At 38.2% G+C, this 12,919-nt stretch overlaps 1 protein-coding gene across 1 annotated transcript; it reads left to right on the top strand.

Annotated features, from left to right (window-relative positions):
* The first annotated feature begins 5,151 nt into the window (after positions 1-5,151).
* On the top strand, positions 5,152-11,582 carry LOC141600367 (DNA-damage-repair/toleration protein 111). Its single transcript, XM_074420592.1, has 2 exons — positions 5,152-6,133; positions 10,668-11,582. Exons 1-2 carry the CDS (start codon positions 5,300-5,302, stop codon positions 10,959-10,961), a joined length of 1,128 nt encoding a protein of 375 aa, XP_074276693.1. The 5' UTR covers positions 5,152-5,299; the 3' UTR covers positions 10,962-11,582.
* The last annotated feature ends 1,337 nt before the right edge of the window (positions 11,583-12,919 follow it).

Raw genomic sequence — 12,919 nt, 5'->3', positions numbered from 1 at the left:
GGTTGAGTTAATTGCTTTTTAATTAATAAATATGTTAGGAAGTTGTGCCATAATCATCATCATATCTCTCAATAATGCTGCTTCAAATCCTATTACTAACCCTTCTCATTCCATATTATCCGTTCATATGTACAAAGTGATGTCGTAATAATGCATGCATTGGAATTCTAACAGGCCGTAATTATGCATGCATCTAGTAATATTTAATTTAATTTTTTTTTATTTTTTAAGAACAAACAACAACGGTTATTTTATAACAACCCGTTGTCTTTAGTTATAACAACGGTTTTGTATATTAAAACCCGTTGTTATAACTTTCCCCCCAAAATTGTGTCACACTTTCCACAACGGGTTTTAATACATAAAACCGTGGTTAATAGTTTTAACAACGGTTTCCTTAAGTAAGCCAACCGTTGTTAAAACCTTCTACAACGGACGCTTTAACAACGTTCGCTTTTTTATATAACAACGGTTTTTGACCGTTGTTATAGCCTGTATCTGTAGTAGTGTATGTAACGGCACGAGACTAATTGTGACTGATTTGGGGACACGCGTGATAAGATGTACTGTCTTAACTGGTAGTCATAAAGGTGATAGAGTGCATATTGCTCGACTAACACTTACTCCATCGGACACCAGTAGATTTTCGGTACTTTTCAGTAGAAGACAATTGCCCATCGCTGTTTGTTTTGCAATGACGATAAACAAGAGTCAAGAGCAGTCTTTATCTCAGGTCAGCATCTATCTTCCAAGACCAGTGTTTAGTCATGACCAGCTTTATGTCGCACTTTCCAGGGTCACCCGAAAATAAGGCTTGAAAATTCTAATTTGTGACTCAGATATGCGTGCTTCTACTACGACTACTAATGTAGTGTACCATGAAATTTTTTAATTTTTAGAACAACTTGCATATGTTAAAGTTGATTATATTAGATTATATTTCTTTTATCCGGATGTAACGTTTTTTATGTATGCAATTTTTATTTACAAAAGTAGATTACGTTATTTCCTTATAAACCAGTGTATGTGAACACGTGTTTGTAACAAATTTAAACATAAATTATGTAGATCGTAGATTTAGACCAACTAGTTTAAGTTGAATATAAGATGTAGGGAGGGACCATCTAAGCTTTATATTTTTTTTTCTTTGAAGTATATAGTTATAAGAAAACATATGTGCATTTGCCGAGATATTTAAAGAAAAACAAAGGTTTTTAAAGAAAAAGAAATTGCGTTAATTATTTTTTTTTATAAAAAATAACATACACTTATCTCTTAGATGAGTATACGATATGCATTACCTGTTTAAGAAATGTGTGTGCCAAAATAATTATTGTAAGACAAAAGAACATGCATGCTACATGTCACTACACATGTTAACTATGGTTTATTTGTAGATAAGAAAAGCACAAAACTTTAATGTATACACATCACTCTGACAATTAATAATGACAACAAGGCAAAAAAAAAAACCATACCTTTAGGATACAAACAACGTAGAAATACAGGGATGTCTAATACCCCGGACGCTCACGGGCGGCTGAACCGAGCCTCCAGTTTTGATCACCGAATTTATAAGCTTTATTAATAAAATTTAATACAAATCTCGACGTGTAGTAAACTTATACATTCATATTTGGGGCCTTATTTTTTTTGGTGCACCGGACCTACATTTACATTAAGACGTCCTTGAATATTACTAATGTTATATTCACTACTCCCTTTGTTACTACTATTATATTTACGATTCTTACTACTTCAGAGGTGTCTAAGACCCCGTGCAACAACGGGCGGAGGAACCGGGTCTCCGATTTTCGACACTGAATTTATAAGCGTTTTTGATGAAATGCAATATAAACATCGAAGTATAATAAACTTATGCATTTATATTTGGGGCCTCATTTTTTTGCGTTGCACTGAACCTCCGTTTGTTTCAAGACACCCCTATAGAAATAAGTGTGAACTAATTACCTGTACTTCACAAATTACGAATGACTGAAATAAATAAATGAAATAATAAGGTAATAAATTTTGTTGGATAATGTGAACTAATTACCTGTAATGGAGGTAAGATGCTGATGATTATGATGCGTAGTAGAAAACAAGAAAGAAGACATGAAAAGATGAAGGTTTGGTTTTTAACAAAAAGACAAGAATAAGAAATACAGAAACATTAAAAAATATAAGGAATGACAAAACTGTAAATAGTGATGTCATAGGAGGAAACAAGCAGGTTCAAATTGCTGTCACACATGGAATTTAGGGGCTGTTTGGTTCAAAATCTTGGAACGGAATGGATTGAGATGAGAATTCAGAGAGGAATTGAGTTAGAACCCCATACCTTTTAACACTTATTTGGTTTGATTATGTAATGGATTGTATATGTCATACATGGTGTTTGGTTCACATTTGGAATGGATTCAATATCCAATTTTTTCTCTTCATTATAGGTTGATTTTTTAAATTATAAAAAGAGTTCTCTTTTTTTTCCATTAACTATAACTTACTATGACAAAAATTAAATAACAAAAAATATTAGCCAATGAACAATCCAAATTATTCATATTATTAACGGTTTTTTCCCATGGTACCCTCGAACTTTGGCAGATTACATGGTACCCCTCATTTTAACTTTCTACATATGGTACCCCTGTGTTTACCTTTTTCTTTCCCAAAATACCCTTAGCTAAATTTCTGTCATAACACCGTTAGTTTATATCTTCTAAACACTTCACCTCTTTTAATTTTACCCAAAACACATCTCCTAACCCCTAATCTTCATCTTCTTCCTTTACATCTTCAAGCTTAATCTCACTCATCCCCTCTACCACCACCACCACCACTACCACACCACACCACCACCATTACCGACAATATCCAATAAGTCAATCACCATCAGCAGGACCCGTCACTGCCACCGCCACCATCAGTGGGACCCGCACCATCACCCAGTCCAGTACCATACTACCACCATCAATGTTTCCTCATAATTTTGGGTTTTCATAATTGTGAAACAATCAAACCCATTTCACCAATTTATTCTCCACTTAAATCCCAATGTCAATTATCAACATTCCACCAATTTAATCTCCACTCAAATCAATTAACCTGAGGTTTGCAATCTTCTTGTTAGAAACGGTGTTGAACACAGAGGCAACAACCCGATTCACAAACCGGGTCTTTTGGAAGCAATACCCACCAAATTTGACACTAGCATTCAAAAACTTTGATCCAATTCTAATGTCCTTCCCATTCAAAAACGAAGTGCAGACATTCCATTCACAGATTGGTGGTGGAGACCAAATCAATGACCCCTTGTGGTCCCCCACTACATAGATGCCAAATCCAGACTTCTGTTAGCAGGAAGGTCCAATGAGAACGATTGTGCCTTTGGCTATTAATGCACGGATTGAGAAATCTCCTGTTTTTTTTTACCTTTTGTTTGGATAAGAGGGACTATTTTTTGAAAGGAACAGTTGACTTGAAGAAGGGATGAGTAAGATTAAGCTTGTAAATGTAAAGGAAGAAGATGAAGATTAGAGGGGGTTAAGAGATGTGTTTTGGGTAAAAGCAAAAGAGGTGAAGTGCTTAGATTAAACTAACGGTGTTATGACGGAAAGTCAGCTAAGGGTATTTTGGGAAAGAAAAAGGTAAACACAGGGATACCCTATGTAAAAACATAAAATGAGGGGTATCATGTGTAATCTGCCAAAGTTCGAGGGTACCATGGGAAAAAACCGTATTATTAATATTAAGCGTCCAAAATAAAACTATTCTTAAAGAAAAAACTCATGGAAAATGTTTCATGAAAAAATACTGGTGAGTCTAAAAATCAAATATATTAAACGTTCCCATTTCGAGACAAGAGCGGATGAATGAGGTTCATAATAAACTCTCTTTTCCATGCTCCATTAGGACTCTGGTAAAAAAAAGAGAGATCACTGGGATTAGATGCCAATTTTATTATCTAGACAAAGGGGAGTAGTATTTAGTCCGTTTTACTGTTAATACGGACATACCCGTCTTAAGGAAAACCAATTGACAAACTTGTACCTATTAATTGTCCTTGCATAAAAGGCGTCGTACTATATTATCATTACTAGCATTGTACTCTAAAACCAATGTATATTTTTTATGAATGAAGAGGCTTAAACAATTTGATTTGACACATACACATCACAATTAGAGCTGATCATGGGCCGGGCCTATGCGGGCTTGGGCCGGGCCGGGATGATAAAAATGGCCCACATGTGCGGGTTGGGCTGGACCGGGCCAAATGAGAGGGCCTATTTAGCGAGCCTAAGCCCGGCCCTTATGGGCTAAATCGGGCTTTTGGGCCTATATGGGCTTTTCGGGCCCTAAAATTTACGACTTACCAAACGAGATAAGTAGTATAATACCTTCAACTTGTACTTTAAATGTGCACTTAGTATAAAAAATCGTACAAAGTATGATGAAATACATATGAATTAATCTCCAAAAATAGAATAAAAGACAATCATCGACACATTATAATGCTTAATCATATCTAGTAGATATGATTTATGTTACATGAACATCGCTTTTAAATCTCAATAAATATATACATGAGTTTATAAGGAATTATATATAAAATTTACGCTACTTAAACAAATTTTATAAGAAAAATATTCCTTAATTAATAAATATGGGTCGGGCCGGGCCAAAATTTGGGCCAAATGCTTGGCCCAAACCCGGCCCAAAAGTACATTGGGCTTTTTTGAGCCGACCCATGGGCTTTTTTGGGCCAAAATAAAAGGCCCAAGCCCTTCAAAAAAGCGGGCTGGGCCGGGTCGGGCCAATGGGCTTGGGCCATTTGATCACCTCTAATCACAATGTACCCTAAAGACGGAAGTAGTGTGCATTCTTATTAAAAAACAAGTTCTCTATAAAAAAAAACAGCATGATGAATAGCGTTACCTTCTCTCCATTTTCTCTCTAATATAACCATATTTTAATATATTTTCTCTCACCATTTATTAAATCTTTATTTTTATGAAACTATTACAAGCGTTGGATCATCACAATATTTGATCCGGACCGTTGATGAAAAATGGATATTCATTTCTTTTGAGAAAATGGAGAGAATCCGGACGGTAAAACATATATTCTCTTTTAATATAAGGTATAGAAGTATACTCCTCCCTCCACAGTAGTCCCCATCCCTCTCCCCTCGCGCTAGTTTCCTTCCATGTTTTGAGTATCCATCAATCCATCATTGAGCTCCGTGAGTATTTGTATTTTACACAAAGTTCACCCCCTGCTACTGATAGAATAAAAGATGTTGGGTGGTTTATACGGCGACTTACCACCACCATCATCAACAGCAGATGACGAACAAACAACGACTACAACTGGCAGCAGCGGGGCATCAATATGGTCAAGCAGCGTCAAGATGGCCCCACCTACTCTCCGCAAACCCACCGCCGCCACCACCACCTACACTCCTCCTCCTTCCATCCTCCGTAAACCCAAAACCCTAATTTCCACACCCGATAACCACCACCACCTTCCGCCACCTCCACCACCATCTTCCACCGCGCCTGCTCTCGTCGGCGTCACTTCCTCCGTCGTCGAGGAGTACGACCCTGCCCGACCTAATTCCTACGAGGACTACCGGAGAGAAAAGAAGATTAAGGCCCGCGACGCCGAGATCCGGAGGGAGCTCGAGCGGAGGCACTTGGAGGATCAAGAGAGGGATAAGGATAAGGATAAGGTTGTTCGGAATGTGGCTGTTTCCGGCGAGGAAGCGTGGCAGAGGCGTGCGGCTATGAGTGGAGGAGGACCGCCGATGGGAGAGGGGGAGGGAGATGGGTTTAGTATTGGTAAGTCCGAGACGGTTGGGTTAGGTGTTGGGGCGGGTGGCCAGATGACGGCTGCGCAGAGGATGATGGCTAAAATGGGTTGGAAGGAAGGACAAGGGTTAGGGAGACAGGAACAAGGGATTACTACTCCCTTGATGGCTAAAAAGACCGATCGCAGGGCTGGGGTTATTGTTAATGCTAGCGAGAAAAAGCAGCAGCAGCAGCAGTCACTGCAGGAGCAGGAGAAGAAGGCGGTTAAGAGTGTTAGTTTTAACGGCCCCCCTACTCGGGTTTTGCTTCTCAGGAATATGGTATTCTTATCTTGCCATTTCTTATGGAATTTTGTTGTGCCCTTGCTTGTTTATTGTCTGCTGCACTGGATTTTGTTGTTACTTGATTATGCCTGAATTCTGATTCGTTTTAGGATCTTCACCTTACTTGTACTTCATTCGGAAAGCTTTGCTGTTACTTGTTTGTTCGCCGAATTAGAATCAAGGTTATGGATATTGAAGTGAGAAAGGCCCCCACCACTAAATTTTTAATTTAACACTCTCTAGTGCCGTGGCAGTTGCTCCGTGAACTGGGTTTGCTATTGTGGTCGTTCAGGGTAACCATTTTTCTTCCGAATATGAATAGATTGGAGATTGTAGGATTCGATCTGCCAACAATTCTTATTTAGGCCAGTAACTGTATCTCAAGACTTTTATACAACCAGACATGAGCCCTTCGGGATGAGCCCACCTATTTCAGAATGAGGTTGCCTATCTTTTTCTTCTGATTCACGCATGATTCTATGGTAGTCAATGAAGGTAGACTCTGGATTATATTGTTCACACTACATGATGTCTCCATCTCTTGGATACTAGTGGACATTAACTAACCGTCATTTACTTGGCTTTTCAAGAGGGAAAAAAGTATGGTGGATTTCGATAAAAATCCTTGTCACAATCTTACGACAGAATTGAAACATTTGTGTTTAGCTTTATTATGAGGATAACTTGACTTCCTAGTATTTAGTTTGATTCACTGATCCAATTTTTCCATCAAAAATAATAGTTATTTGATGTTATAGTTCACTCCTTTATTCTTGTATTATATGTTATCTCCATAAGTTGTTTTCCCTTCTTTCCATTACTTCATGGTTTCCCACTTCAGCCAACTGGTTCCTTAACAATGATTAATGCTAACCAACCCCAGTTCATTTTGGGACCAAGTGTGTGTTTTGATACGAAAATAAGAGGGAAAGAAGGGGGATGGAGAAGGAGGGGAGGGAAGGGGAGGGGGAATGGAGGGAGTAAGTTCTAGCTTGTTCCTGATGTTCTGATAAAAGTTAGCTTTATTTCATACAATTTTAGTCCACTCAATAGGTCAAGGGATGAGGAAGTTGTATAGCTGGGCGCACTAAAAATAAATTGATCTAGCTTGTACCTTTGATGATTGTAATTGTATCTTACAAAACTTGTATAGTCGATACAAGTCCGCCTGATAAATCATAGGATTACGAGTGAGGACCCCCTTATTATGCTCGTATCTTTGGTGGTTTGCCTACCAAATTTGTTACTTCTACTAGCATTCTTGCATTGTGCAAAATTACTATTCTTGCATGAAGGTCTTATGGAAGTAGTGACTTGGGCACATCCGCGCATGGCCCTGAAAATCTATAACATATGGCATGTGTAGTTCCTTTCTTGGTACAAGCTTTCAGTCCAAACTATGATTTTGAGGAGGATTAGTACTTTTAGCATATTGGAGAGGGGAAGGCCTTGTGCTGCATTGTGTTTAAATAGGTGTTTCATGTGTTGGTATGGTAGTGAATGCCAGGACTCGTCCCCTTTTTCATTGTGAGGTTGGTATTCTCTTTCGTAACAATGGACTAGTTTCCAAACAAGAGATTGTCGTGCCTTTGTGGCCGAATTCATTTTCCTTCAAATTACACTTGTTAGTTTGGGTGCTATGAGTGAAAGGTGCTTACAATATGTGCGATACTTTCTTCTGGTGCATTTGAACCAAATATAATTTTGAACATGTCTAGGATAAATTCATTTATTCGTTTATGCTTGGGGGGATAGCTTTGTTGCTACTCTTTTGGCTAACAGGTGTTTCTAGCTGGCCAGAATAGCTCATCTAAAAAGTCTTGGACCCTTCTCTAATTTTCTTTCGATGACTGACGAGATATCTGAAGCTTAAGTATGAATGGGATGTCTCTCTTGGTTTTATTGGAAGTTTAGTCTTTAATTGCACAAATTCCTACTCGAGTATCACTGATTAATGAGCAGTGACTATTTGTTTGTTGTTGAATTCACTTTCTGAGGTACAAGTAACTTGTGGGGTTGCCCACCACATCTTTGACCTTTCCAGGCCTTTGTAAGCCTACTCCATAGCCCATAGTATGGACTCCATACTAGCCAATTGGGGGACTGGGCTGTAAGCATAATTGGGCTTCCTAATGCCTGAGTACATATAGATCTTTATTTATGTTCGTCTACCATGCTTCTTATGGGTTTCCATTGACCCATTTTCCTATTATTATTCTGGTTCTCTTCATCTCATGTCTTACATATTGTATTGGACTGGTTGTTTGATAGTCACTATAGAATGCACTTCTTAGGTTTCTAACTCTGTTACTCTGGTGACATCTTTGGGTTGGAACGAACAATATTATGAAAGAAATTGTAGATACACTTCTCTTGGAATGCAGGAATGGTGGTGGTGGTGGGGGGGGGGGGGGGATTGGAACTTAAGTTAGGTTGTTACAAATGCTCAACACGTGTGCTATGTTTCTCGGCTCTTCAGGTTTGCACACCTGTGCCCAACACGACACTCAAGGATATCAGTATGGAATCCTTACTTGACACCTGTAATCCAACATGTGTGCTACTCCCTCTGTTTCTGTTTCGGAGTCTTTTTAGAAAGAAAAAAAATGTTTTTTCGTTTTTTTTTGGTCATCTTACATTTTCCATGAACTTCACCTACCTGCAATATTTCACACATCACAGTAATGTGTATGGTTAAAATAACACTTGATACAAAGATCAATGTTTCTTTTTCAATTTCAATGCGTAATTATTACACTTAACTAAGATTGTCACATTTTCAATAATGTTTCTTAATTCTTATGTACTATCCTAAAACGACTTATAAAACGTTGCGAGGGAGTATATAGTTTTTTTTTTTTGATAATTTTAAGCCAAAAGCCTGGTAAATCTCCCGCTTTTATTTTACACACTCAAAAAATTTCACATTTCTAATTAATTTTATGCAAGAAGTTTCTTGTACCCGTACCCGTACCCGCTGTTTAGGACAGGATTCCTTGTCCCAAAGTTTTGAATCATGAGAGTGTCTGACACTTTGATGCATACCTGTGTCGACATCCGACACCTATATCTGAGTCCAAGTAATATAACAAGTGTAATCACTGGAATGCCTAGTATAGCTTCATAATAACATCTTGAGCTAAAACCAAATTCTAGAGGCATAATTGCAAAAATTGCGAAAATAAACTAGATGACTGGGTTTGGCTTGTCTTTTTGCCTCCCTTTTCCATTGGATATTGTACTAATATGTCTGTCTTTTTAATATATATTTGTTTGACCATGGACCCCTGACCTATACTCACTGGTATCAAAATAAAGCTTGCTATTCCTCTACTCCTTTGGGGGGAGCTTGTTGCACTTGTCTGTTAGTGGATGCATTGATTTCATTTTAAATGTTGCTTGACACAAGGGATCTGTATAAGTTTCTGTTATGTTTATTTTTTAAATGCTATTCTTAGCCTTGGTGTTGTGTGTGTTCGCCTGTGTATGTAATAAAAGCTAGCATTTGGCTCACTACAACAACAACAACATCAGAGCCTTAATCCCAAAATGATTTAGGGTCGAGCATTTGGCTCACTATACCTTTTTTTTTATTCCGGAATTCTCTGCCTGATAGAGCATTCAGCTTTTTTGAGTTTATGCTATTGACTTTAAATAAGAGCTGTCCTAAAGCTGGATGGACCGAACAGTCTAGCTTATATCTTTGATGGTAGTTCTCTTTATTTCATATAGTCAAAATTAGTCCATGAGATCAAAGAATGAGGAAGTTTTGACCAATGTGGATGTTTGTTGATGGCGTCAATAATTGTTTTCCAGTAGCCGGTTGCACTGATGAAAGTAATTGTTTCTTATTACATGTATAGTCCATATAAAGCCCATTCGATAGCTCGTAGGATGACAAGTTCTGACCACCATTGAGGTTTTCTGGTGTGTCTCTAAAAAGCATTTTCTGAAAACTGGATGTGTATACCTCTCTCATGAGTATAATCTACCCTTACTAAATGTATAGTGGATATTAGTTCATTCATTTGCTGAAGTAGAGTGAAATTTCATTGGCGTGTCGCATGTATTTGCGATTAATCATTCTCGAGACGGTTTTCTAGACCATGGTATTAAATTTGGGTTGCGACACCGAGTCAATTTTTCAAGGTTTTGCAGGTCACTAAGGCCATATCTATGGCACAACGTTTGAGATCAGGTCGTGACGCTCAATTAAGATCAACCATTTTGGTTGGACACACACTGACATAGTGAGGAGGGAAGGGCAGGGGAAGATGGAAATATGGGAAACTTTCCCATTTTTTTCCCCTTCAAATCCCTCCATCTTGGCAAAGGGCCAATCTCAACCGATATTTAAAACCAGTAATCTTTGACTATTATTGCTTTAAAGTTAAAAGCTACTCTTTTTAGATACTTCACTATAATTGCCACCCATAAGCCATCGTTTTGCCTGTGTTGAAGAATTAGTACTCTGTTGTATTTTGTCTACGCACTAACGACATGCACACCTTTCTTTTTTTATTTATCTTAGGTTGGTCCTGGTGAAGTTGATGATGAACTAGAAGACGAGGTTGCATCTGAGTGTGCCAAGTATGGCACAGTTACGCGTGTGCTTATATTTGAAATTACAGAACCCGATTTTCCTTCTATTGAAGCTGTCAGAATATTTATCCAGTTTGAGAGACCTGAGGAGACAACCAAGGCATATATTGACCTTGATGGTAGGTTCTTTGGGGGTAGAGTGGTCCGGGCAGCTTTTTACGATGAAGATAGATTCAATAAAAATGAACTTGCTCCTCTGCCTGGAGAGGTGCCCGGCTTTTGAGTAGCATAAGGTCATGAGAGGTAAAGCTCGTGAGGAAACTTCAACAAACTGATCTTGTTTCTACTCTTTGGTGTACTAGAATCACTTACAAGAAGAGTAGCTGTAGTTTTACTGATATTAAACAGCGTGGTCATATTGAAACTAGTAACTCTTGCTAAAAAAAATTAGCTGAGTAATTCACTCGGGTTCCTCTGTTCTTAAATGATTGTCTGCACAATGCAGTTGGTTGTATTTTGAATAGTTTTGATGTTCCCGAGTATCCAGAGATTATTGTAGCTTGTCTGTAGTGATTCTAAGAGGATCATTTCGGGAGTTGATGTTTAACAGAAGTAATTTATACTTAAATGGGTGGCCTGAAATGTCTTGGATTTGGCGCAGTGTTCCGTTGGGCGTTGACAATGTTGCAGCCCAGTGGGGCGGTGGTAGAATTGTAAATGTGTTTTGGGTTTGTGTTGAACTTGTGTAACTTTAATGTTCACTTGGAATTAGGCATTGTTTAGCAAGGTAATGGACAATTTTTTTTTTTTTGACAGTTTAATGGATAGATATTTGTTTCCTGGATTACTTGAATATTTTGGTAATGGACAAATAAGCAATGGAAGGGATGTGGTAGACTTTGTCCCTATTCAATTTTCTCCTTTAATGAAAGGTTAATATAGAATTTATCTTTATAAAATCTTTTGTTTGAGTTTGAAAGAAGGCAGAATAGAGCAAATTAAGTTGATACAGTTAGTCTTGCTAAAGACGGGTCGGAGCAAGTGGTTGATGCAATTTTCGTTACATTGATTAGGACCGGAGTCGAATGGACGACCATTTACTTTCGTGTCTATAAAAGATGAATTTTCAACACATTTTTTTGCCACATGTAAAGAGAAAGAAAGCTTACAATGACATAGCACTTCTAGCTAATCTATGTGCTTTCTTATTAAGAATACAAGGAATAAAAGTAATTGAAAGACGATGATAATGAGGTCGTTGAATATTAAATTCATGAAGAATTCTCTTGACGAAATGATGAGTAGCTTCGATCTCCAAAACCCGCAAGATCAATTAAGACAATCGGTGAGATGACAACATGAGAAAGACCCTCATTAGGAGTACAAAAAAGCGCTTCAGACAAAGCTATCGCTTCGGCCTGAAGAGGAGATTCAACCCAACTCTTGGTACCCTTCTAAAAAAGAACTTCACCATGTAGCTCGACAACCACCCATCCATAAGCAGCTCTTTGGTCCTTCAGTCAAGTATTTGCCATACTCGACCGAGTGACTCTCACTAGGTCGAGTAACTGGGCCTGACTCGCAACTAAACCTATAGTATTGTCTCCCAGAAGGTCCCTTAGCCTTAAGAGGTCCTCCGCAAGGTCCCCTAAAGAGACGGGTATTACAGTTCGGGGAATGAGCGTAAGAGAAAAGAAAGAGTTAGAGGGAAGGATAATAGTTGGTTGTTGAGAGGCCCCGCACCAAATTAGTACTGAGTATAACATTTCCAAACTTGTCTATATGTTTCTACCAAGTACCTTCAAGGTATTTAGTTAGACGAGGACACTTTTTGTACTTTTTTTAAGTTCTGCCCATTGTTTTTTACAATCATCCCAAGAGTTAGCCTCAACAACTTCTTTCCACGTCCCATGAGCTACCGATTTACTGAAAATACCACCTTCAAATTAGTTGCATATGCCTCAACAGCGTTATAAATGTGCCATAAACATAACATAGGATAAGACTTACCAAATACTTTTGGAATTGCTTTCATTAAACCAATCTCGTGATCGGTGACAATGACATTTGGTTGCACATCTTCTCCCAATAATGACTAACATATTCAACCCCCATGCATAACCAACATCCTCCTCCTTCTCGATTAAAGCATAACTGATAAGAAAACTCTTACCAAGTGGTGTCCTGCTTACGCACTCAACCAATATTAGGTCATACTTATTTGTCTTGTAAGTAGAATCG

This window comes from Silene latifolia, chromosome 9, assembly GCF_048544455.1.
Source record: "Silene latifolia isolate original U9 population chromosome 9, ASM4854445v1, whole genome shotgun sequence".
NCBI lineage: Eukaryota > Viridiplantae > Streptophyta > Magnoliopsida > Caryophyllales > Caryophyllaceae > Silene > Silene latifolia.
This window is presented reverse-complemented; position numbering and strand designations above follow the sequence as displayed.

Excerpts from the sequence above, each read along its gene's own strand:
- LOC141600367 (XM_074420592.1), top strand. The coding sequence starts at position 5,300 with ATGTTGGGTGGTTTATACGGCGACTTACCACCACCATCATCAACAGCA. Across the intron at positions 6,134-10,667 it reads TTTTGCTTCTCAGGAATATG|GTTGGTCCTGGTGAAGTTGA; the intron begins GTATTCTTATCT and ends TATTTATCTTAG.